This window comes from Numenius arquata, chromosome 1 (assembly GCF_964106895.1).
Source record: "Numenius arquata chromosome 1, bNumArq3.hap1.1, whole genome shotgun sequence".
Classification (NCBI taxonomy): domain Eukaryota; kingdom Metazoa; phylum Chordata; class Aves; order Charadriiformes; family Scolopacidae; genus Numenius; species Numenius arquata.
This window is the reverse complement of record NC_133576.1, coordinates 122,491,116-122,518,449: the sequence shown is the minus strand read 5'-3', so window position 1 is coordinate 122,518,449 and position 27,334 is coordinate 122,491,116. Positions and strand designations below refer to the sequence as shown.

The 27,334-nt window shown below is 42.6% G+C and overlaps 1 protein-coding gene across 1 annotated transcript in view; it reads right to left on the bottom strand.

Moving 5' to 3' along the window:
• ARHGAP20 (Rho GTPase activating protein 20) overlaps positions 1-27,334 on the bottom strand; it is a 60,543-nt gene that overhangs the window by 18,277 nt on the left and 14,932 nt on the right. Inside the window, exons 4-8 of the mRNA XM_074154603.1 lie at positions 13,025-13,195; positions 7,273-7,422; positions 5,329-5,370; positions 4,290-4,374; positions 1,261-1,338 (exon numbers count right to left, since the gene is read on the bottom strand). Of these exons, the coding sequence (XP_074010704.1) occupies positions 1,261-1,338; positions 4,290-4,374; positions 5,329-5,370; positions 7,273-7,422; positions 13,025-13,195 (526 nt within the window). The remainder of the gene's footprint in view (positions 1-1,260; positions 1,339-4,289; positions 4,375-5,328; positions 5,371-7,272; positions 7,423-13,024; positions 13,196-27,334) is intronic.

Here is a 27,334-nt window from a genome sequence, read left to right as displayed (position 1 = left end):
TTTTGATGCAGAGTTGGGGAGACAATCTGCAATTAAAACCCAAATTTTAACTCACATCTTATCCTTTTCACCTTGCAGTCCCTCCATCAACTCCAGAGCTACCTTAACTGGACAGACTGGTGGATCCTCTGGCTCAGGCCAGAGCCCCAGCCCTGGTGTAAATGGGACATCTGAGCCATAACAAGATGGCTAGAGAGAAATTGCTGTTCCTGGGAAATAACAAGCTAGCAGAATAGGCCCCTGGATGCATAATGAATGCTAGGGAAGACAAATTCTGAGGGGTCTCCAGAAGCCCCAGGAAAGCGCAAGAGTGGCATTTTGGTCATATTGACTCCTCACACTCAGGGCTGTGATAAGGAGAGACTTGTCAGATTCCATGCAATGAAATCAACATAGGCATTAAGAGTAAGACATTTTTTAAAAAAATATCTTGTTACCCAAACAGCAGACTGACAGGACAGTTAAAAAGCTGTCACCCAGGAGCCTCTATGACCATTGGTGTTGGTTGGAGCCACATTGTGAAACAATGAGAGAAACAGAATAAGGGAGCCAGAGTTCTTGTCCCCGGCACTGATTTGTTACTACACCTGAGGCACTACCTTGCCTGGTTTAAAGCAAAGGGAGCCAGCTGAGGCAGTACTTGATCTACCAGGAATCGCTGCATCTACTTGGAGCGCTACTCTGCACTATTGTAAGTCCTGTAAAAACCTTTTTCCAAAACGGTTTCAGGACATTGCTTAAATTGGGTGCATTCAGATTCTGTGCAATCACTCAGATATCTCACATAACACTAAAGGTCCGTGGATATTTAGAGTGTCTGATTTGGACACTTGAGAGCAGTGTTTGTAATCTGGGGAGACAGCTGACCATGCACGTTTGCACATTTTGAAACCAACTAACAAGCAGGTCAGTAGGTTTCCTGTTCACACTGAAGTACTCAAAAGGAGCTGTATCAAACTCTCACTTCTTGTGTCAAGATACCTCTTCTTAGGTATCAGCAAAACAGATTCAAAAGTGACTTCAAACATGACAGATCCCTTACTGGGATGAGAGACTTATTCAAAACTTGTAAGGAATTTTATGATCTCTGGAGGTCTATATATTAACAAGGCACTTTTGCTTCAGTTCAACACCACTGAATTGCTATGATAAAGGATTTAATTAATGTTCATACCCTAAAACTTGGAAAAACTGCAAGAGAAGATTTGATTATTAAAAGTGAGTACAAAAAGACTCATTAAAACTGGTGCAAGGACTTACGTTAATTCCCAGCTGCTGCAGGGCCATGAGAATTACATCATTTGCTGTATCAACATTGGTTACACTCAGGGTTTTTGACTGTGAATACAAAAAAGTAGAAGGGGAAAGTGGCATTAAAAATCTGGATTTGCAAAGAGTATCTGAAATGCAATAGCTCTGCATACTTCATTGTTGGAAAAACTGAGAGTACCCTGTTAAAATTTTACTTGATAAATAAGTTATCATACATAGATGAAGATCCAGGTGTCTGAGACCGACGTTTCATTCCTCTGTTTTGTCACATACTTTCTGTATTTGATCCCTGCTTCCCCAACAGCTTTATCAGAAAGGAGAGTGCCATGATTACTGGGGACAAGACCTCCACATTAAAATATGTAAAAAAGACACAGCCACTAACTCACTTTAGACACTGCATGAGGGAAATGTAATGGTTTGGTTAATTTAAAAGCATGCAAGTTTCCTTTGAAAAAATGAAACATTTCAGTGATTTTTTTTCAGTGAAATAAGAGGTTCTCATACCAAGTGTTAATAATTTCTGTCCTTTTCTACTGAAGATCTCCCTGGTAAGAAAATAGCTTACACAGGCTGTTCATCTCTATGTCCTTTGCCACATTCTATATAGATTTCTCAAAGCTAGATTTGGCTTAGTACCAGAAGCACTTCCTTTCGGTAATCTTTCATCCAGTTAAAATGCTACCTCTCCGGCATCCTCCAGAATCTGCTGATCAGCAGGACGGAAAAGCATGGGTCAGCAGAAACACTGCTTTCTGCATAGCGATGGTGACCAGCACGAAGTCCCAAGCTTTGTGTTGGTGGAAGCGCCTCTTTCCACAAGGCAGCCTTTTCAGTGTGAGATTTCAGCACCTGCTGCCTGGCACCAGTATTACTCCCATACAGCTGGGCAATGCTCTGTACCTCCACACCGTAGGAGTAGGGTAGATGGTTGGACTCGATGATCCCAAGGGTCTCTTCCAACCTAGACGATTCTATGATTCTACCGTGGCTGCTCTTATGCAGGGCAGCACATTTCAAACACACCAGGATTAATGACTCCATCCTCAGCCCTGCTGGGAAGTGGAAGCACTGCTGCCATCACCTTGCAGAGGCAAAAATGAGTGGGGAGAGCGTGTCCCAAGTGGTTTTTGCTTGCATCATCACATCTACCCTGGCCCCACTTCCAAGCTGACAGGCAGCTCCCACACATCAAGCACAAGTTACTGAGCTAGTTTGGCTCCAGTAACAAGACTACTACACAGCTTTTGGACTGCAGCTGGTTCATGGTCAACCTAAAGCCCTGGCAGAATGAACACGCGCCTGCTGCAACAAACCCAGGTGCATCCAGTGGCCCAAAGAAGGGAAGGTGGGAGAGCCAGCAGTAAATGTTCACGGCCAGTCCCAAGACAGTTCGCTACACCCTGTGTAGCATATCAGTTTATCAGTTTTATACTGGCCATAGGATGTTCAGGTGAAACAACCCCCTGACATTTTGCATTTAGAAAAGATCTGAGCTGTACATTTGTGTAAGTCCCTGATGGTAACAAGCTGCCATGGCAATCAAAGGAAAGTAGTGAGAATACTGTATCTCTTGCTTCAGGACATATCTGAACGCTCATACCATAAAAAATTTAACATTTGCCTGAAGCAATGACATCTGGCTCTCAGGAGTAGGTCAGCACATTTGCATAAGTTTTGCTCTTGGCTAGAATATAATAAAATGGTTTATGCTTTGTGTTCAGCCTTCCTTACCTTCCAAAAATGAAATAATTCTTGGGCATCTCCAGCTGCTGTAGCACAGGGACCACAGTACCATAAGAACTATTTGCATCACAAAGTTTCCATCTGCTCCTCCACTGTTCCTCCACTGTTTTATTACTGATAATAGCTAGACTACAGTGTGTCGTTTCTAGGACTGTCAGGATCAGGAAACCATATTTGGCACATAAGCTAATTATAACTAAGGAGAAAAGACATTTAAAAAAAACCCAAACAAATGCTGGTACAGTGTAACACCTGAGTGCATGTATCATTTATAGACATTTACACCTGAGTACACCTTGATCTGCAGTCCTGCATTTGACCTCTCACAATTAATTGCTACTGTTTATTAACATTTGTCTTAGCGACCTAGCAATTCTAAGTATTATTGTTTATCTTAATAATGTTTTTCTGAAAAAAGGCAGATTCCTTTATGCTTACACCTATGCAAATATAAAATTCTAAGTGGAGATTCACTGTTAGGCAAAGACCTCCAATGAAGTCTAACGTCTGTAAGAATTTCTTGTGTCCTTGCAAATGCTCTTTAGGCTTTTGAGCATGAAATACAGTTAGAAAGAAAGGGCGAATGTATAAGAAGCAGAGAAAGAATGGATGGATGATCATTGAATGCTAGAGTATCCCTAGGGAACTGGCTACTTACAAGAATTTAAAGTGGTTAAAAATGACTTAGTAAAAAGGGTGCCTAGGTGCCTAGTAAAAAAGGCCTAAAAAAATCACCCCACGGATGACCTTTCTTTACCAATTTACCTTGTGCATATAAATTTACCAACATCAGCTAGTTGACCAAAAACATGCTTAAGGCAATTTCAGGGTGTTCATATACATAGCTTTACTGACTTGCAATCATTATAAACAATAAAAGACACTGCAGCTTTGCAGAATTGAATGAAGGCAGCTGTGGGTTTAGATCAGTTTTAAAAGCCAAAAAAGGGTACATTGTACTGGCATTTCTGAAGATGCTTATGCATAAGTTCCGCTAGAGGTGGTTTTTGGGACTTCACACTGTACAGTCTTTAGTTTGTGTGCCAGAACCAGTATTTCTTACCAAGCACGCTGTCTTTAAAAAGGAGCTCATGTATTAAACACAGGAAACAAACATTTCAGAGCTGCATATGCCAAATCTTTAAAGAGGCTGGACGCTTAAAGAAGGTTGCAACCCAAAGGAACCCTCCCAATATCCAAAGGATTTACAGGTGACTAGCACTCATAGGTGATGTGGATTTGGACCCCCCTTTTAGCTCGAGAGCACTTACATATGCACAGGTTCCCACGTCTTTTGCAATTATCTTCAGAGGAATGCTTTTAGGATAGTCTTTTTCCTTCTCTTCTCTTATTCGACTGACGAAACAAGTACAAAACAAGTAAATTTTTAATATTGTAAACATAAATAGCAAGATGAAGATTTAAATAGCAATCAAGCAATAATCGGATAAGAAACAGATTGTTTGAAGATATACAAGAAAACATCCAGCAATATCTGGAAGAGATGCTGACCATGGCCCCTAATATGCCCTGTTGTATTAAAGTTAATTGTAGAAATCAGTGTAAGCAGCAGAGAAACTGGATTTAAAAAATGAAGCTAAAACTACCCATCATTGTGATGCCTTAGCCTGCACTATACAGGCTCCTACTGGAATCAGTTACACCCCATTGTACAGATCAGTTCAAAGAATTGAACAGGAGAAGAGTGAATTAGAAATCATCCACAGTAAGGATGATTTAAACAACCCCAGGAACTATGAAGAATCAGATAAAGACACAACCCTCAACCAGCAGAACTCAGTGATCAGAAAACAAAACCACCATGAGTAGTTTTCTGTCCAAATACTGACTGAAATAAGACAGCTCTACTTACGCAAACCCTCCCACCATACCCTCCAGCTTGGGGTCCAAATACCACCAGCCATGAGCAGCAGATGGTTAGAACAGAGGTTCCTGAGCTGGGCTTGCTTAGATGCCATCACCATGGAAAGAGCCCTAAGCTCAACTAGAGCAACAGTGGCAGAGGCTCCTACAGCTGAGTAAGGAAGAGGCCCCGTGTGCTAGCAGTTGTTCCAGTTTTGTGCTGAGCCATGTTCAGGCACAGTGAAGTGTTTACCTCCTTGCATAGTGATCGTTGCATGAACAGCACATACCATCTTCTGCAGGGAGAAGACATGAGTTGTTTTTTTTCTTAATATCACTTTGAAAGAGCTTATCTATCATGATGGCATAGGTACCACAGCTTGGGAATCACTGATCTAGATGACTGGGACTCTTTTCAGTGTCTTCAAAGACTGTATAATAAAGTACCTTTGCAAAAAAGACAGCCATGTTTCCTTTTGTTCTGCAGACCTGCAAGAATTATAGAAAAACAGGGACAAATCAGCCATCATTCTTATAGCAAAATAGGCCTTGTACAAACCACAGTGAAATGGACTACTTCTTGGTTGCAACTGCCACAAACACCTATAAAAACTAAAAAGTTTTTCCAGATATGAACCAAGGATCTGTTTCCCTGGAAAATCAACTGGCAAGCCTGCCACAGAGATTAAAAGCCCCAGTTATCAATTTTTTATCACAGAAGTTAAAGCTTTACTGTTGAATTCAGTAGGAAATGGGTTGAGTTCTTAAACTAATGTACAAATAGAAGAGGGCACTTTAAAATAAGAGTTTAATTCAAATATTTAAAGGTATTTCCACAGTTATATAGACTTCTTTCCACTTTCATTATTCTAATTCTCTTCTTATTTATTACTTGGTTTATCACCACATTACAAAATACACATAAGCCATGATGAAAAAAGGTCCCATTGTACTTAGTAGGGTTTAACTTTGGACATTTTAGGGCTTATCTCATTTATCTTTATCTCATTTATACACTTTCAAGGATACAAACTGTCCAGTTAAATGTAGCTAATAATAGGATAGTGCAAGGGATCTAACCTCATTTTTCTTCAACTTTCTTGATTTAAATCCTTCCCCAGATGGAGTAACTGCTATTCCCACTGCTGTTGCTGCAGATCAAATTCTTCAAATTTTCAGAGCAGGCATTTAGGCAACTAAAAACCCACTGAATGATGCCATGAGGGGAATGCACCTTCTGAACATTAAAAATGTGATTCTCCTTTGGCTGCTTCAGTTTTGTTAGATATGCATCTATGGACTCAGGCACAGCATTTTAGATTTTTCTCTCTACCTCCAGACATAAAATAATTTCACTTCTATAAAATCTCTTACCTGTTTTGACTGGAGCTATTGCTTTCCTATCCAACTACTTTCTGATAGCTATAAAGGATCACGTACTGTCTCTAGATCAAAGCTCATGTTTATTGGCAAGAGTTCAATTGAAAATCAATAGAAAATTTCAGCTTTGTTTCAGGACTATTAAGTGAAAAAAAACATAAACAGCACAACCAGCTCAATGGAGAGCAGTTTGTGCACAGTATTCTCTTTGGATATGGCCAATGTGACATACAAATTAAGCTGCATGCATCAGCTTTTGCTCTCTGTTGGTAAAGAGGAAAATGCATTTTCCAAGACCCAGCCAAATTACTGTGCCTAAGCAGCTGGGATTTCAGGGGGATAGGGCCCTCCCTTATCCAAAGTGACGACAGAGTCCTCCCGCTGAGACTAAAATTAGCCTAATCACTGAAATTACCTCTACAGCCCTTATGTGTCCTACAGTCAATGCTGCAAAGAAAGTCCCAAAATCATTCACACTCTTACAATTCAGAGATTCTGCTTTAAGAGGAATTTTGACATTTTCTCTGGCACAATTAAATTAAAAAGAGAAATAAGACAAGGTATTTCACTGTATGTTTCCTGCTGCTTCCAATACAAGCTTTTCTGTTTAAAAGTGTCCTACCAGGGTCTCTTTGGTCCTTTCATTAGCTTGGCTTTTTACTATTTGTGGTTTGTCTTATTAATTAGCCAAGGTGTTTGTCACATTATACTCTAAATAAAGAGAATTTCCACTGAGCAAGTTTGCACCACAGACAGTGCTTTGTCAAATCATGTATTTTCTCAAATTTTCAAGTGGTGGGTGAATATCACTGTCACATTTGCAGAAAGACAGAAGATGAGGCATGGAAGATAAGTGAATTGTTCACAACACTAGAAGAAATTGGTTTAAAAATCATGGAGTTCCTGCTTCGCACCTTCACTGGTGCTGAAATGAATCTGTGATAGTCTTGTTACCTGTCAGCCTAAAAACATTTAAGTAACTTGGTAAATAAAGCATATCCCAGTTCTTACCTGAAGTTTGCCACACAGTTCGTGGTGGGCCATCCCAAAACAAAGGACCTCTCTGGGTCTGTGCTACCTTCACAGACTTCTTCTGTACAAAATGCTGTCCACATCTCACAGAGACGTGCTTGGCACTTCAGTTTGAAATGAGAGTGTGACCTGCCGGCAGAAATGCACAGGTATGTCACACACGTGAAAACACAGCAATGCAGGTTAAACAAGTCAGAGTTTCTTCTTCCTTCAGGCACATGTGAAGCTTGCATTGGAGCTGATGGAAGAAGCACTTACGCTTTGGTCAGAAAAAACAATGTTTATTTGAGTTTCATATAAAAATATATCAATTTCTCATCTAAATGGGATCAACAGATATCTTATATGTGGGATAAACAGGTTGTTTGTGCCATTCCTGGACATCTCCCTTCTGGAGAAAAACTTCTGCCCATGTCTAGAGCTCCCCTCCAAATCTCACCATAAGGCAAATATTGCCACTTGTGCTGGATGCCTTTCAGTGACTTTGATGCCATTGAGGAGTTTACAGTATAGTTGGGTTGCTTAGACCCAGGGTCAACAGTTATGGTGAGTTTAAGTAGTGACAACTAGGCCATCCTGAAGAAAGAACAAGCAGAAAACTGCCATTTGTGTTAACTACAGCACAGGTCACATATAGCCTCCATGAACTAGCTGCACAGTAGCTTTAAACCCGCATCCCTTGGACAACAAGCCAGGACTTCGTGCATTCTTAAAATATCTAGTCATTTACAAGGAAGATACATAATTCACAGAATCACAGAATTGTCAGAGTTGGAAGGGACCTCTAGAGATCATCTAGTCCAACTCCCCTGCTAAAGCAGGATTGCCTAGAGCACATTACTCAGGGCTGCATCAAGGCAGGTCTTGAAAACCTCCAGAGAAGGGGACTCCACGACCTCCCTGGGCAGCCTGTTCCAGTGCTCCGTCACCCTCATCGTAAAGAAGTTTTGCCTCGTATTTAAATGGAACTTCCTATGTTCCAGCTTGTGCCCGTTGCCCCTCGTCCTATCACTGGAAACCACTGAAAATATTTCCCCATTTTTTTTTAAATTTGGCCCTTCCTGTATTTTATCCTACTAAACACTAGAATACAGTAAAGGTCAGATGTATAGACTTGCATTTTTTTATTTCCACTCTTTTCTTCTACTTAATTTCTCATGATAAATCTCCTTATCTTGTAGGATTGGTGGGCACCAGTGCTACATGAGAAACAAGTAAAATCTCACAAGGTCAGCCCAGCTCTGTAGCAATGCAAAAGCCACTCACTTCAAGGCACGTTTGCTCTAGAGTCCTTGCAGACTGAATTACCTGAGCGATGGTTCTCCTGGGCCAGCAGGGAAAGGCTGCAGGAAAAGCATTCCCTCCCTGAAAATATTTTGCCCTTCTAATCCAAGGACTGCAAGCAAGACCATGTCAGCTCAACACCGTGTTGCAAATGTGGATGGGGACAGTGCCAGCCACCATGGTGATTAGTGCTCTATAAATAAATATGCCAGGTAAGCAATTTCTTAGAGCTTTGATACACATGGACTACATTCTCTGAGATTAGTCTCATTTACAAGGTATTTGATTTAGGACAGACTGAACTAATACAGTCTGAAACATAAAGGTACTTGAACCTTGAGCTTTAAAGAGGACGCAGATGAACTTGCAGTACCCTGACTGCTCTGAGGTTTCCAGCTGACATGCTTACAGGTGGGGTGGGGTAGAGCAACACTAATAACCCAGCAGTTTTTACAGTGGTGGCCAATAAAGGACCATCAGTGCACATCACACCAGGCAAAAAGGTGTACTTCAATTAGATTGCCATAAAATACTGTAAAATACCATCTCAAGTTCATGCATTTTTTAAACTATACCATGGTGTTTCCTGGTCAGCTGTACATTTCACGTCTCTTTACTCTATTATGTTTTGTTACCCCATCAAAGAGAAACTTAAAGTACAGGAGAACATTTCAACACGCTCGTCCACAAATCAGTTTGTGATGCAACACATAAAACCTGTCCAGGACACAGAAATAACTGTAACTCACTGACCACAGAATGAACTGTGAAAATGTAGACTTACAAAAAAAATACAGCTGTGAATTCTTATGTAGATGTTAATAAGTGGATGCCTGATCTGGCTCCACTGAATCTATCTGTTGACCCTCCCTGTCTCCTCAATTTCTTTTTCCCATTCACCAGCACAGGAAACTCTCTACACACTGTTCATAAAGGCAGACCCCTATGGTGCCAGTAGCGGGTGTCGGCAGGGTGTTGGCACAAGGACAAAGATGTTCTCCAATCACGCTTGATGTATATTCTTACCCTGTTTGCCATGCCTAGTCACAGCTCTCAGCTGTTATCAGCATTCAAGTGGCCTGGTTTCCAGAGGCGCTGAAACAGTAGCCTCCATTAACATCTAAAGAGCCTGAAGTATAATTTTATCTCTATCTGCCATGTCCCTTATGCAGTCCATGGGTTCTCAACGTTTGTGAAATGTGGGTCTTCTATTTAAGTGCCAAAGCATCACCTCTAGAAATGAATATATCATCACTGACTAAAGAAGCTGCATGACTGAACATGTGAAAAATGCAAAGAGTAAAAACCTATCAAAGGTTTTATTTTTATTTTAAGGAAGTAAGTCTCATTGCAAGTTTTACACTGTAAATATCAGCCAGATCCAGAGTCCACTGAAATGAACACAAAAATCATGAACATCGGTGGTGTAGGTATTGACACACCCCAAATTGTGCCACCTCTGCAAAGTAAACTCAGTTGCTTTTGCTTTCTGTAAGTGGCAATTGGATACCTTGCGGCTGTTAACAGATGGAAGATTAACTTCTCACTAGATTTGCTAATCTCCTTAATAGGACCCTCTGACAAAAGCATTAATGGATCTACTGTGAGATTGCTACCGTAATTCCATGTATGTACTCAACCATCAATTTCTATGGCCAGCCACAGTGGGAAAATAACCTTAAAATGTAGGTGCATGTATGCATGTATGTATCACAAAGGAGAAAGAGGAAGCCATTTCTCTGTGCCTCCCACACAAAAACTTCTGTAAGAAACCTTGATCATTGAACTGACAGATGCTTGAAATATTTACTCCGCCAAATTAAAACACATGATCTCTGTAAGAAATCTAATCAATATACAGAAGACAGTATCACATTTTACACACTTAACATTGGTTTAGTGAGAAAAACTCTTTCAATCAATTTATGACTTATTCTTCACATGAAGGCAGGAAAATGTGGGGCAGCAGAGAGAAGCACAGCATGTGAGTATTGTTTTCTATAAGCTGGGCTAATGCATGATTATGAAAACATAACAGTCTACATTTCAAAAATATGATTAGAAAGTAGCTAAAAAAAAAACCTACAGGCACCTTGTCCAAAGTCATACACAGACCAGCGGTAGAGAGGACCTACCCCCTACAAATTTCCATGGGAGCAATGCCAATTCCCTGCCTTTAACCAGGAGCTCAGCGCTGTATGGGAGTTTAATCAGCAAGCTCAAGAGGACACAAAATACTTGTTGCTGTCTTTAGGAAAAACTTGTACCCATTTGCTGATCATACGACGTCTAATCATACATGAGCTCCCTTTGTGCAGTGACTGGCTACCTGCAGCTGAGCTGACACCAGTACAGCGCCGAGCTCTACCTTAAAATATCTTAGGTGTTCATACGCCCCAAGCTGAGAAACTACTTAACACAAAAGAGTATTAAAAATTTTTAGCACCTTCACAAGGAATAATTCTGAGGTTAAGTCAGATTCATTAATTCTGTCCTGGTGACCTGCTGTGTTGACTCTGCATCAGCTATTAAAGAGTCAATAACAATCAATAGTCACGGCTGCATAGCAATACACACCACTGAGGTTTTCCCTCTAGGAATCAGCAATGGTATTTTAGTGTGAGACTTCTTTACAAATGCTGATTTTTAAGTAGCATTCATCAGTGACAGCTCTGATGCTTTAATTGCTGTCAGGGCAGCTGTAGAGAGTACATCCCAATTAGTTCTTTAAAATACATGAAGCAATATCACTCAAAATACTGTTTTTACCATTTTTAGGAACGACTTAATCTCCCTCCCCCTTTTTCACATGCAGAAGCACAATTTGTTCTGTTCCACCTTCTTCAAACACTGCGGACTCTTTACCACACTAAATCAAATGCTGTAAGAGCCGTCAATACTCCCAGGGGACCAGATTTTGGAGTGGTTACAGAGAGCAGTGCTTTACTATAAAAATAGTCCCACTGGGACCCAGACAAACCTGCAGGAATATGCAGCTCAGCCTGGGGTTGTAACATTGCTTCTGCTCAGCACACTGACCAGGGAGGGAGGGATTCATCTCACATGACTTTAGTCTTCTACAATTTAGGAGCTTAGACCTAAGCTAGTGAGACTGTGCCCACTGAATATCCAGTGGACAGAGTGAGAGACCCCCCAAGAGCGTGACTCCCCTCACCCACTGTCAGCACACTTTCAGGATCAGGTGAGTTTGCTGCAGGAAGGTGCTGGTTTTCCCTCGGTGACTATAAAAGCAGCCTAGAAACCTAGGTAAGTTGCAAATATTTAACATTTGAAAGCTTAAATTAGGTGGCACAAACATACATAAATACCGTAACAATGCTATTACTGCTACTGCTGGTAGAATAGTGAGATTTCCCCTAAATATCCTTATGTTCACCACCCACCCGTAGTGGAACATGTTTTGGGTAAAATATCCTCTGTGTTGTCATGCTACATCAAGTGAAGGAGTACAGCTGGGGGGGTTACGTTTACTATGTGTGATTCAAATGGACACAGCTCAGATTTCCACAGAAAACACAGATTTATTCTGGCTTTTCCCAGCAGCCTCTGAAACAATTGCTTAAGTGAAAAGACACATTGCCAAAGCCCAGGATTCACATTGAGATTACCCACCCTGTGAAACCACACACACAGTGCCTAACAGAAAATGAAGCTGCATCAAGATTTTTTATTATTATTTCCCCATAACCCATAACAACAAGTGAAAGCACCCTCTAAAATTGCCTTAAACCACAAATGCCGCACGAAGCTGGCATGCTAGACACAGCTTGTAAATCTGATTTAATTGTGAATGGTAGAGTGAATAATCAGAGCTCAGCAGCAAGCCTGATTACACATGAATACTACCCAGACTGCTCAGCATCGCTTCCTCTCTCTTTCCCCTTCCCCACACTCCTCTGGGCACAGCACAACCTACAGAGATGAACACCGTGATGTTGTCTGCAATCTCTATTTTTACACAGCTGCTCATCACTGGTGTTTATCAAAGCAGCTTCCAGGTAAGCATTAAGACCTCTAACCCCTCTGCAACACGGCCACCAGTGTTACACACACCCCACAGGACTGAAGATGAGCTACCTAAAGCACAACAGTCAGTTGAAGGCAGCGCAATGGACACAGTCAAGCACTGATGAGTCTTTCCTATGAGACTGCACTCCCAAAGCAGGGAAGATGATACAACACAAACAATATATTAAAAAACATCTAATACTTCTTTAAAATGTTGCATTCTGGAACTCCTCTATGCCTATGAGGTTTTCAAAGGTGCCTGAAGAGGTCAGGCAACTAACATCCATTGACTAAATAAAAAGCTTCCTTATGATTTAGGGAAGATTTGCTACTAAAAAAGCATTATGAAAATCCCTGTTATGTTCTGCTGAGAAAAAGGGCTGCTTTACAGGAGCAGTGCCTGAGGTGCCATACTCACTTGGACTTGGCAACAACCAGAAGGTCTGTGAAGAGGAAAAGGTGTCGCTCCTGGGTTTGCAGACCTGTCTTCAGCTGCACGTGGCCGTCCAGGATGAATGTTCGGTTGTGGCACATGAACGACTGCACAAGGGGACATGCCTCTGGGCTGATGGGGGAGAAGCAGCCTTCCCTGCAAAAGGAAATAGAGGGAATAAAGGAAAGCAAATCAGCCAATTGCCTGTCAGTGAGAACCAGGCAGTGACTTCCCACACCCACTACCAAAAAGCAATTTATTTGACCACATTTCAGTGAAAGGTGAGAGGGACAATAAAGATAATCCAGCAGTCTGATTCTGAGACAAAATCTGTTAGGGACGGTCCTCACTGAATCATTTACAGCCCAAGCACATGGATAGCACCTAGAAAAATTTAAATACAGCCCTCTATTTTATATTTGTCTCCCTTTGTATGGAAGTCTTCGAGAAAACACCGTACCTTCTGTAGCCTCTCCATAAAGAGAGTGGAGACATATGCATGACAAAGGAACAACTGCACACCCACCTTGGTGAGAAGGAGACTCATACTTGTGGTCGAGAGCAATTTACAGAAATTATTCAGAATCAAGGACAAACATAAGGTGCAAGTGAACCTTGCTAAAGACAGACCGTGTACTAGACGCAACATGAGAAGAGGCAGCTCAGCCTCTCTCCCATCACACGACCCACACTGAAGTGCGCTCCCATTGCAGGGTTTATTTATGTGACTGGGGCAGGGCTACGCTGGTCCGCGGCTGCGGTGTGTCGAGGCTGCTGGATAACCCAAACCCAGGTCTACGGGGGGCAGGTCAGGCTCCCTCCTGGAAGACACTGACCTTTTCTAAGAAGGTATTGAATAGGGTGCAGTCCAAGGTTACTGATGGTGGAGACATGATTCTGCGTGACATAAAGTAGTCGAATAGTTACTGAAGCAGAAATGGGAGTTTCTCTAGCATGTTGGTCAGCTCATCCACCCAGACAGGATATACCCAGTTTCTGAGCCGTGCCCTAACAAATGTCTGTTTATACATTGCCAAACTGAATGAATGTGAGGGTCAGAGGGGAGGACGCTCCTCCTCTAGGGCTCTCTAGAAGCTGGCTGCAGGTCAGGCTCTCCCTTGGAAAACCAGAGACACGACTTCGAATTCTCTCAGACTGGTCAGAGGACTACTACTATCAGGTGTCTCCTACACCCTGATGTACCTCAAATAATGAATTTCTGGATTAAAACCAGCACCCATAAGCAATTTCGCTCATGATTTTTAGATGCAAGTTTTCAATTATTTGCTTTGCCTAGAGGTGCCTCCAAATGGACCATTTCCCTTTGGTTGAATAAATCAGTTCCATTTTTATTCAAATGTATTTACTTATTTTTTCTTGTTAAAAAACAAAACGAAAAAAAGTTACACTAAAACTTGGCAGGATCAGCTTGGCAAGGAAAGGCTGAAGTGAGCAGTTTTGCAACTATAGTTTATTCCTTGTCCCACTCAAATGGATGACAAACACCTAATGACTTTGCCGGGAGAAGAAATGGACCTTATAGAGTGAAAGTCACAAAATAAATGAGAGACAAACGAATGTTTTCACAACAGCGAGCAGAGAAAACCTTCAAAAAGGTCATAAACCTTCTTGTGCCTCCCTTAGAGCCTGGATGATTCCCGGCCCTCCTCTCCTTGATGCCTGTGGCTGGATTACTCAGGAAATTATTTAGGATATCCTGACAGCTGGGAGAGAAAGGATAAGCTCTGAGATTGGCCTACATTAGCAGGACACACTTTCACTGATCTGTAAGGAGCTGGTGAGGATCTCTGCCTGCTGGGGAGAGCCCTGTTTGGCCTTGGTTCCCCCTTTCTGCCATGGAGCCTGAGTTTTTGACAGAATTCCTCAACTTAATTTGTCTTAAACTGTGTCCTAATCTTGTCTTTCTTTACCTGCCTCTTCAGGGAAGAAAGAAAAAAAGAGGAATGACCAGGAATGACCAAAAGAGGAAATCAATGAATAATGCAAACTTGAAGTTACTTCATCATTCTTCAGCAGAAGGGGTGTCCAGGAGTGTGGGGGTTAAAGCAGGGAGAGGAGTTTTGGCCCAATACAAGGGTGACACATGCAGTGTGGCCAGCAACAGGAGTCAGGGGACCAGCAAGCAATCTCTCCTACCTTACCACTTTGCGGGACTGGGAATTCAACAATTCACCAGTTCATCAGTGCCTGATAAGTTACTGGGACTCAATTTCATTAACTCCCTGGCAGCACTTGGCATAGAAACTTAAGCAGAAATCAGCAATGGTGACCAGTCCACCTGCGTGAAAGTCGTGCATGGCCTTTACCTCAAAGGTGAAATCAGGGGAATACTCATTTATATTTGAACCCAGTAACAACATCATTTAGAAAAAGCCCTTTCATGTTTCACTGCTGTAACCAAATCAGCAGAAACATTCATAAAATCACACTGGAGTGCCTGTCCATTTTCTACATCCTGATTTGTAAGCCCAGGAACCTCCCAAGTCAAAATCTCAGTCATGCAGGCAAGCAAAGGAAGGTGCAGTAAGTTTATTAATGCCAGCAGAGGTCAAGCAAATTTGACTTGGTTTTAGAACAGGAAAATGCAATAATATACATCAGTTATTTTAACAAAATCTGCCTTTCGATCCAACACCTTCCAAGTTTCTCTGTCATCTGGACTCTAACAAGTATGCTCGTATACTTCTGTAGAGTTTTACCTGATAAGCCTTATCAAAAAAAAAAAGTGAAAATATTTTCTTCCTTTGAAACAAAGTGGAAAAAATCAAAGCCATTAATTCAACCAGAACCTTCTAAAGCCCCAGGACGAATGAACATGCAGGAAATTCACGAGCAGTGACAAAAAATCCTTTTGGAAAGCATGCTTTTGATCCTCTCAATTAATGTTGCATTGTTACAAGACATGAATGAAACCCAAGTTTCATTACATTGAAGAAAATGCAGATCAGCTATACCCTCAGGCACAGGGATTTATATGAGAGGTATTTTTGGAGTTCGGTTTTTAACGGCTCAGTGATTTTTCTGGCCATTAAATGGGTCTAATTTTGAAAAAGTGTTAAGCACTCAAATACTGACTCTGAAAATTCCTTGTAATAGAATTATGCAAAAATCAGTACTTAAGTCAATGTGATTTCTGAAATAATTTAAAAAGTCAAAGCAAGTAATATAGGGCCTTCTCTGTGTTCCCTTAAAAGTCATTCTAACATATGTAAAAATCCCACAAAGTAACATCTTTCAGTTTGGCATTAAAAAAAAAAAAAAAGCCAACATCCAAGTTTGTTAAGAAGGAACTCTGATACTGCCTTTCTAGCTCTCTAATCTCAAGTGGACATTTCTTCCTGAACGTGCTATTTTAGGGGTCTGAAATTTGCATGTGTGGTTTTAACCAATGAGTAAATTCTGTAGTTTGAGGATATCTACAGAGATATTTTTGAGTTATTCAGGAAAAGCCTACAATCACTGTAATGGCTGAAATTACTAGAAAGATAATTGAAGATTTTTCTTCTGGCATTTCCAGAGCCTAAATTTTTACACCTATTATTTTTTTCAATTTAATCAGAATAGGCATTTTATGCCTATTTAAAATATACAATGATTTAAAAGAACTCTTCAATTTTGTAGGTGTAATATATGAAGCTGAAATCCAAAGTAGTCAACCAACACTGAAAAATACATCCCTGTTGTATTCAGTGTGAAAGCAAACACACCACTATTCACTTTGTCAACCACAAAAGAAACCACAAAAGCACAAAAAATACTTCTTCTTCCCCCCACGGAGCTTCCTTGGGGTTTCTCAGTCAAACTGATACCTGAATGGCATGACCCACAATATGTTTATTCTTGGTGTAACGGAGAGCCCATCTTTATTCTCTATTTGTAGTGAAAATAATGAAAGAAATTATCTTTTCCAAAGAAGAGTTTAACAGCCCATGTTAAGCGGTTACTAAATCCACGATCCAAATGTCATTTATGCCAATGGGAAGCTTTCCCTTGATTTCAGTCAATGATGACTTCAGCCTATCTATGATTTAGGTTAAGCTACAAGATGCCTCAGAGGAACAATCTGTTCCAAGGTACCTAAGCTGGAATGAGCTATGGCAGGTATCTCAGCTGTATGACATCCCTCTCACAGACTGCCCATGCTCCATCCTAAATCTCACTCTGTTGTTTCGGTTATTGTTCTCCGCCAGAACTTCTCTCCACTGATGGTATCTCTGCAGCCACAGAAGTTGATTTCCTCTAATGATGCAGCACCAATGCTCTTTGCATGACTGATACCTACTGAAATAAAATATCACATTCTCTTTAACCTCTGAGTTCTTTCACAAGAGGCAGGTGAGAAATGCAGCTTTTCATTAGCAGAGCAGTAAAATGGCAGCCATTCAAAAGGCTGAAGTCTGAGTCAGCCCAGACTCGTGAGAGGCTGCACATGGTCTGTCCAATACTTACACATACACAATACCTTTCCAAATTCTTCCCACAGTGAACAACTTAGCCTATACTCATTTCACACATGGTATGATGATAGGTAAAAACACTGTGTGCTTGTGCCAGTGCTGAAGCCCAGGTAAGGACCAGAAGCTCTTTCCAGTTTTGTGGCTACACACGCAGAGCTTGCAGTTTGCCACATAAACCTACCCTTGTTTTGGCTACAGGCTAGGAGGCCACCAAGCAGAGCACCTGCCAACCCTCCTCATGCTGCTCGGAGACCTATTTCATGTATCTCAAAGGCCAGTTTTGGATGTTTGTAAGGATGCAGCAATTTATCTTTAAGGAAAAATAAAACCAATAAATTTTCAGCTTCAGTATCCCTCAGGAAAGCATTTACTTCATCATCACTGTGTCACGGCACTGGGCTAAAGAAACCCACTCAGAGAAGCAGGAGCTATTCACACCCTTTCAAGGCTAGTGAAAACAGCAGCTATCTGCACAGTAAGAAACATCCACAGCCCAGCCCACATTACGGATTTTTGCCAAAATGGATTTATCAGTCAGGGTTGACGTGTGATTTGTGACCAGCAGAGATACCCCAAAAGCAAGCCTGATCTAGAAGTCAAGTTTCTTCATTTTCTTAATAGAGCTTATATTAGAAATCAGATAACAATAATTGTACTTTCTTTTCTGTGCCTCCTACTCAGACCCTTAAGCTCCTAAAACTTCCTGTGAGAAGGAACTTCAATAGCAGCTTAATAGATGCTTGCTCCGTATTTTTGCTAACGAGGCAGGCCCTGCTAACTGGAGCTTGGAAGCCGAGATGGTTTACTGCTGGAAATCCCTTAACACACAACACATATTACCCATACTGTGTGGCTAGAGGGTATTTTGCATTCTAAATAATTAACTTAATAAGGTATTGAGAACAATGCTTTAACCAATCAAAAGAAAAGAGCTCCAATTTGGTGTGCAGCACGGTCTCCCCTGAGATAAGGTGGGAAAAACCCCAAACCTGTAAGACAGCAGTGAGTACTGATCTGCCTTGCAGGGCTGCTTACAGTGCACTCAAGTGCAGTATTGACATTTCAGGACTTCAACACATATCTAATTTCATCATAAATGATAGTTTGGACGTGACTTGTACCGTATCCTGGCCAACCTGACAATATCATGATCAAGGATCATCATGTCCTGTGTGAGAAAAGAGAATGGGGAAATATGAAGTGAAAGAAGAACATTTTTTGTACGCTGAAACCAAATGCCAATGCTAGGGACTTAACGCAGAACAACAGAGATGGTCCTGCTTATACTCCTGATGAATTTAGCCTCTATCATACTGACAGCTCGTTAAAGAGCATGGTTTGAAAACAGCTGTTTGGCCCAGCCTGCCCTGTCCCCACTCCCTGTTTGGCATGGCCACCCAAAGACCTGCTGGCTTCAGGGCCAAGCATTTCCAGCTCCTCTCACCGCGACCGAGGCTCCACACAGACAACACTCACAGGGAGCAATCTGCAGGCTCAGAGCTCTATCTAGACAGGCAGGTTATATAAAAAAATCCTCTGCATTTTTAAAGGTGGTAACTGCTCAGTACTGTCACTGCCTTCCAGCCATGACCAGCACTCCTGGGGAGTCACCCACGTGCTCAGGATCTTTGGTGCTTCTTCCCACTTTGACTCCTCACGATTTGGAATATGATTTTCATCTAAATTTATGCAGCATTTTATTCTAATAATTATACCTGAAGGGTGACAGGAAGCACAAAATGTATCAGCCTGGAGGGTAAGAGTGTTTTCCAGGAAGGTGGTAGGTAAGATATGGGCCGACACAAACTTAGTATGCTGTTGTAATCTTACACTGACTATTTATAGAAGGGACTTGGAGAGACAAGTATAAAACTCTCTTAATCACATGGGCTGCCAACCCATTTCTGAAAATCTGCTGTCAACTTGATCCCTGCTATGCTAAGGGAGCTTCTTTCTGAGGATGCTGGGCATGTTTGCTTGCTGTTATCTATGGTAAATCTTATACAGTTGAAGCAGCATTTTGTGAAAACAGTGCAGCATTCCAGAAATAGCAAGTCTATTTTCTGCAGCACTCCATTAAAGTCCCCCAGGCCATCACTATTGCGTACAGTAGCTTTTGTACAATGAAACAAGTGAGATCTGCTCTGTTTTCCAAAGAGCATTAATTACTTTCTAAGTATTAAAATGCCTGCTCCTACTTCATAAGCATACTTTACTGGTTGCATCTTTTTTTTTTTTTTTACAACTAATGTATTTGAGCAAATCAGAGGCAGTAACCTCTGACATCCCTGCTTTTTCCCTCATGGACTGTGCCTGCAGATCTCACAGCAAGCCCTCTGCCCCGGGGCACGCATCGGCCCCGCTTCACAGCCTCCAGCCCAGGGCTGTCCTCACTCTACCCCTGCAAGCGGGTGGACCTCAGCAAGCTGCAGCAGAAAACACTGCACCCAGGAAAAACCAGTGAGTCCCACCAGGGTCCCAGAGCCTTTGGATCCAAATGCACTCCAAATGCACAGGCAGGGCAAGGACAAGCATGGACAACAGAATGAAGATTAATATTAATACAGGTTGGCAGCAATTTTTGCTCCGATAAATAGATAAATTTACATTTTAGGGCAGAAATCAGGGCTACCTTGTATTTAGGAAATCAGGTACCGCTTCTCTGCTTCTAAAAATCAGTGTACACATTTTAATTCAAAAGGTATTGAGAAAATGTTCCAACTTGAATTATTGTAGGATTCTAAAAACTGTTTTATAAGTATCTGAAATCATCTTTGCATGGTGTCAAAATCTTATTAGAAGTAATAAAAATTATTATGATGAATCAACATGACTTACACTAAATGTTCAAAGTGTCAAGGCACGTAACTATTATTTTTCTGTAGCCTTCCAAAAATCAGCACTAACGATTAAGACTTGCAGTAAAATGTCACATAGCTGTAGGGTAAAAAAAAATCATCATTAAAAAAAAAAATCTTCACACCTTTCAGGATGGAAGCTTGGCAGCTTAACTGAAAACAAGCTGCACTTAAGTAATTTCTACATAGCCAAAAGGACAATATTCTCTGCAAAGCAAATATGTACTACAGCATGGTGGCTGGAGACACGAAACGCACTTGTGGTTTGGTTCACTTCCAAGGTTTTTTGTTTTATTTTAACAAACAGCTGCAAGGTGTTTACTCTGAAAATTTAGCACAAGGGCAAAATTCACTATTGGTATAAATTAGCACCACAGGTTTCAGTCATATTTTGCCTGTTTCCACCAGAAAAGAATTTTGAGCAAGTTATTTAAATCCTATTGAAAAGCTCTTGCAGTGTGGGTGTCCGTCAGTCCTGCTATACAGCTCTGCTAGCAATCAACAAGTCCAAGGGGTTTCGGTCCAAGCCCCCCTGAGCCGGGGAGAAGTTTGGGGGCGGACATATTCACATGCAGAAGTCAATAAAACCTTTTTTGGCCGTTGGAAGAATCAATCTTCTGTTCCCCGCTGCAGTTCCCACTCATTTTTACCGAGTGACATAGCACCACCACCTTGAGTTACTCTCCCATTCCAGTTGCACCACGGAAATGCTGTTCCAGGCATTGTCTAACCAGACAAAGATTTTGTTGTTCAGATAAAAAAAAAGTCAGAAAAAAAGTGATCTGGAGGGGGCCAGAGAAGGGAAAAAATGGGATGAACAGAGGGCAAAAAAAAGGCCAGAACTCAAGACCCCAGCACTGCAGTTCTGCACCATGATTGTCTGGGCTTTTTGGAGATTCTTGTGGCCTACAAGAAATCTGAAGGCACACAGGCCTCCTTTACCACTTCCACCCCAGCTCCTTCCTACCCATTCCAAGGAGGCATACACTGGGGAGCACTCTGGGATCTCAGTTTCACCCATGCTGCTCAGGAGAATCCAGTATTACTTTAGCAGCCTGAAGGGATAAGGTTTCTGTCCTGCCTTAATTTTTTGGGGAAGCAGCAATCACAGTTGGGACATTTAATCCCACTTAATCACAACTGGGACATTTAAAAGCCTTCCTCAACTCCACTGATTTTGAGTTATCTCATGGATGAAACCAACCTTTCTTTTAAAAGGGTGTTTCAAATACTTTCTTGCAAACTGTATTACAAGAGTTCAGCACAGGTCATGTAACAGCCAGGAGTTCTGGGCTACCAAAAATAGCCAGGACGTGCTGTAGGTCTCTGCAGAAACAGGTCATTTACTTCAAGCTGAGGCGCACACGAGAAACAATTGGTGCGGGCATCTTTAGAAATCCCTTCTGGACCATCATGTATGGCTGTAAGTGAGCCCATGTGTGAGTATCTGCCCACCCCATCCTCTGAAGCTACAAGTTACACAGGCTGTAGATGGGCAAGAATATGGCACTTGTGTGACTGTCCTTTTAACAGGGAAATATAGCATTTTCTAGGTGACTGCCTGGGTTTATCGCCTGTCAGTCACCTCACACAATTATTGGGTAGTACCAGGGGAGCTGCTCACGGTTTCTCAAAGCCTCATTGCTCAACAGTCATCCTCTTTAGCCTCTGTTTTTCCCATTCTTCAAGAAGTAATTCAGCGAGGCTCTTCCCCCCTCATGCCACCTGGGTAGAGCCTGCAGTTAGGCAACAACGATTTTTAAGAAAAACAAATGCATTCAAAACAGTGCAAGACTTCAAATACGTGGCCAGGTAAAGCAAACCTGGAATCCACCAGCTGCTGCTCCCCAATTGCCCTTTTTCAAGAGAAAATTTGCTGATTGTAAACAAAGTAATCACATTCAAAGTGACCTATAAATAGCAGCAAGTACTGCCTTTAAAAGATAAGCCCCTTCACCACGCTTTATCCTCCGCAAGCTGCAGCCCTCATTGAAGCCGCTGCTGCCCGGCCTTGCCTGTATCCCCACAACTGTGGGACTCTGTGGGGTGAACTCCATAAAGCTCCACCACAGATGTGAAGCGAGGATCTGCCTAGCCCTCATATTGGCTTATGTTTTTAAGGACCGCTTCCCTGTGAGGGACAACCAATATGGGTGCCGCATGGAAGACAGGATTGTCACTTCACTGCACCTGTCCCAGCTGTAACAGGAACAAATCTGGCTTTGGTTTGCCTCAAGGGCTTTAAACCATATTTTGATACTAGTACTACAGCACAGGAATTATCCTATTACAGTGAAGAGATTACTTGATATGCCTGCCACTGCCAGCTATTGCAAGTGTAATGACCCAGATTCCTTCTCAACAGCCAGCAGACAAATTAGTCGCTGCCACATGCACCTGTCTGCTGTCCTATAACTAAACGCCTACACATTCAACAGGTTTTTCACAGAGCTACTTCGGCAGGTTAGCCAGAGTTTTCTATTCCACCAGTGATCTGAGTGGGGGATAAAAGCCGTTAGAGGATTCCCCACATCCCTCCACCTGATGGTAATGACTTTATGTAAGGGAGAAGCGGACACTGGCCAGTTACCTACAAAGAATGGCAGCCTGGAGAAGGGGGAAACAGAAGAGCCCTTCCCATGATGATGATTTTCCCCATGTTTATTTGTGCCTTTGATATACCAGAAGAGCTTGCCCATGCCTGATTAGCAACCTCCTTGTACAAACACGTCACACTTGACACACCGTCTACTGGCAAACCCGTCCTGCTCTTGCACAGCAAAATGGAGAGGAATGAGCATGAGGTTGCTTAGTCGGAGGGGTTCAGCCACCAAATGAGTTTCCAGAGGAGTTCTAACAAATGAGATGCCTTGCAAAATACCAGATATAGTTTTACCACCAGAATAAAATGCAGAGGGAAGGAAGGTGGATGAAAACACCTCAGCTCTGCTTATTCATTCAGGTGAAGGTCTTTACCATTCTTTTCTGCATTTTCTAAATAACACTGCCATGAAGACCTAGGATGTACCTAGATGTACTGAGACACCTACTCCCACCAAATGCAGCCTGTGCAGTGCCCAGGCTCCCTACAGGGCACACAAAGATCCAAACCAGCACACTCATCCCAGTACTTACCACCACTTTCAGCTAGGGGACAGGCTGAACGTGGATGTGTCAGTGGGTGATATCTGAAAATAATCCCGGAAACAGACGTAGACCTTTCCCCTCCTAGACCATTCATCTACAGAGCCAGGCTTGCTCCCATGAACATAAGATTTTTGGTCCCAGGAACACTGCATGTCCTTCTCCATAGTGGCCCACCTTCAACGGCAGGAGGGAGAAGGAGTCTCCACTCGCTCCAACTACCCTCTCCTTTTGTAGTTACATCCCTCTTCTGGGAAGCAGAAGATGAATCGCCTAAGGAGGCAAAGAGTTGAAGCTGGGTGATCCATTGAAAGGACACTGACTTTGAGGCCAGCAGTTTCACAAAGAGCAGTGGTGGTCTGTGGGGACCTGCCTACGGAGCAGGCTAGAAATGCCTAGCATAGCTTACACTGAGCTTGCTAGATAGCACGAACCTTGATTGCAACATAGACCACGGTCTCTCCCTGCCAAAATACCCAGTGAGCCAGACTTCTTTCCACTTCAGCCCCAATATTGCATGTTCGGAAAACACTGCCCTGAACAGTTATTACAAAACACTCCAGAAAACTGGACTCGGCCAGAGGTTTAAAAGATAGCAACACTTGCAACTGCTTTTGTGAGAGCTTTGCTCTTGCCCAGGCAGGTTAAATAGGGTCTGTGGACTAGTGGATGGAGCTTCTCAGGAGTCTCCCGCAAAGCAGTGTTTAGGTCTTTGAAACAGACGGGCCCAGTGCTGCTAACAGTCATGCCGTACTGGTATGTGCAAAAGCACAGCTCCAGGTGTTTGGGGAGCTCTTTGGTCAATAGGAAAGTGCCTAAAGAACAGGTACGTTTCAGAGGTCAGGCAGCCACTGAGATGATGTTTTTTAAGTCGTGATTTTAGATTCAAGTACCTAAGTTATTCTCACACCTTGGCCTTAAGGCTTATTATCCTTTATTGGATCTAGCCCCTGGTACTCAAACACTTAAGACACAGGCACAGAAGAAATCTAAAGAGAGACTGTTACTCCCATGATGTGATTAGAAACTCCTCACCAGCAGTTTTGTGCATGATGAGGAAGGAACCGGACCAGGAAAAGCGATGCTGTATCAGCCAGGAGGAGAGTTCAATGCATATTTAATGCTGGCCCTTGTCAGAGGTGAGAGCACCAGAGGCTGCACATCACCCTGCACATCATTAGAGGTTTTCTGCTTGTTTACACAAGATAAACGACCGCAAAGCAGTCTGAGCGAGTCAGTCTGTGATTTTCTCAGGTATGCTGCTGCCCAAACTGCTTGGCCAGACTGTCATTTGGCAGAGATTTTATTGTCTAAAATCAGGGATACACAATGGCTGGACAACAGCTGCATTCTGCCAGACCTCAAGGCCTAATCCAAAAAGCCCCCAAGATGGGCCACAGCCAAAAGCACATGTGGACAGTGAGACATTTGGACAAGCAGAGCCCTGTGCTCATCCCAACGAGCAGTGCCCCTCACTGTCTTGCCTTAAAACTGTCACAACTCTATCCAAAGGGGAATCGGCTTAAAGCGCTAGTGTTAAACTATTAGTCATTTATTGTAAAATGAATCCCTCGTTTAAACTCCAATACCTCCAAAACCCTGCTTCCAAGCTTTCCTTCTTTCTACCTCTAGTCCTTTTCTTTTAATAAAAAAGGCAGCGTATCTCTGAGAGCTGCAGCTCATTTCGATCTCCAGATGTACAAACATCGCTATAAGCCAGTTTGTATGTCATAAATGAAGAACTGATGGGTTTTATCAAAAACAAACATATGCACATACACACACACATGCTCACACACAAAACAAAACAGAAAAAGCACAGCGGGGGGACAGGAATGCCAATCTCTGAGTTAAAAGGCCATTTGAGGCCTCAGAAAGTCCACTTTGTTCCTTGTTAACAGTTAATAAAATTTTATCCCCAGCTATTACTATGTAAAAATAACTTTTGCGTTCAAGCACATGGTTTAAGGAAACAATACTCCAGTGTCATAATTAGCTTAAATCAAGCATGAATTAAAAATACTATTAAAATGACAACTAGTACAATATCATCACAAGTTATTCTAATTATGTGCAATTCCATTAAAAAGGAAGAGCAATTTGATACAAAATAATGTTGGGGTTTTTTTAAATCACTATTTTTCTAAAAATTCATGTTTCTTTACGTTACACAGGGAGACATGGCATACTGAGGGGAGAAATTTGGGGAAATTCTCCCAAATTTCTACCCATTCAGATTAAGCATAAAATGTTAAAACATCAAAACTTTTCATGAAATGGAAAATCTCAGAAAAAATCCTGAGCAGAAGTGTCGAGGCTTATTTAAATCTAAAAATTAAACCCAGAAGCAAAGAACTTTTCATTTGCTTTGTTGACTGGGTCTTTAGGACGAGGATTTTCCTTCCATCTTGATGACTAGAAACTTGACTTCTAATGAAACTGTGATTTTTATAACTACATGACTCCTGGAGCTGGAGCTTTATGGAAATAGCTACGAAATACCACAAGTCAAGATAAAATGAGCGGTGTCTGTACTTAATCTCTCACATTGGGAAACTGTTTTGTGGGATTTTGCCCCTTTTCTTCCTTTCTTTCATAAAATGGCTTTTCTGTATTCTTGAGTGTATTGGGGTCTCTCAGACGAAGGCCTGTAAGATGACAAGTGGAGGACACGGGGCTGCCCCTGGGGTGCTGCCACTTTTGATTTTCACTTGGGGGAACCACTCTGACGATAGTGACAGCCCTTGTGCTTCCCCAAAATCCCACGAGCCCTGCAGCTTCAGAAAGACTGCCTTGCAAGGGCTCCCTTCCGTGGCATGCCTCTTCCTAAGGGTGAATGAAGGCATTCAAAAGCCCTCATCTCTTGTGACTATGCCATTTGGGTGGTTGAGGGCATGGAGGGAGGCTTTAGAGATGTTGTTTCGGTTGTGTCCGTGTGTGCCTAGTGTTTTAGCTACCTGCCCCCCCCCCAACACAGTCGGCCTCTCACAAGCCATGGGGCTGAGTGGCACAGCAGGGAGCAACCCCCAGGCAGGTCCTTGGCTCACACAACCACCACTTCTGCCTCAAACACTGTACATCATCTTACAGTTACCTTGTTACCCCATTATCCTCTCCCCTCACCTCCCTCTCGCAGCCTTCAAGGGAACCCCCTCCCACCCAAACTGTGATACCTGTGTATGGAATGGAAGGAGCCTGGGACAGTATCTGGCCGTGCTGCCTCCCATCCTGGTCTGAAGCCCATCTCTCCCCACATCACCACCCCTGGTGGTGTGTCACTGCTTCAGAGGCAAAACCCCACACTGACCATAGGTGTAAGGCACACACAGAAATGGGCACACATACACACACAATATGGCGGCCTTTTGTCTTTCAAAGTCCCTCAGGTTTAGCCATGAGGCTTCATCTGTCTCACACCATCCCAGGGCTGTGCCCTGCGGCCGGGTGGCCCTCGGCCATGCCCCACTGCCACCAGCAACGGCACCATCGACGGGCCAGGCTGTGGCAGCCCTGGCCAAGGGTTCCACTCCCGGCAGATTTTGCTGTGGTGAGCGATGGGGACAAGCGCCCTGGTTGTGGGGTGGCCTCAGCCAGGTGGGTGCCATCCTCCCTTCACTCTCCAACAAATGCTGTCATGGTGCCCGGGAGGCCCATGATGGCTGAGGGGACAGCAGCTGCTCGGGGCATACCTGCCTCACCCTGTGACAAATAAAATGGCTGTGGGGTGCGACAGGGTGGCAGGCTCTACCCCCTCGATGCCCCCGTACCGAAGTGCTGAGCTTCAGCAACCAAACACGTCTCACGGAGATTATTTT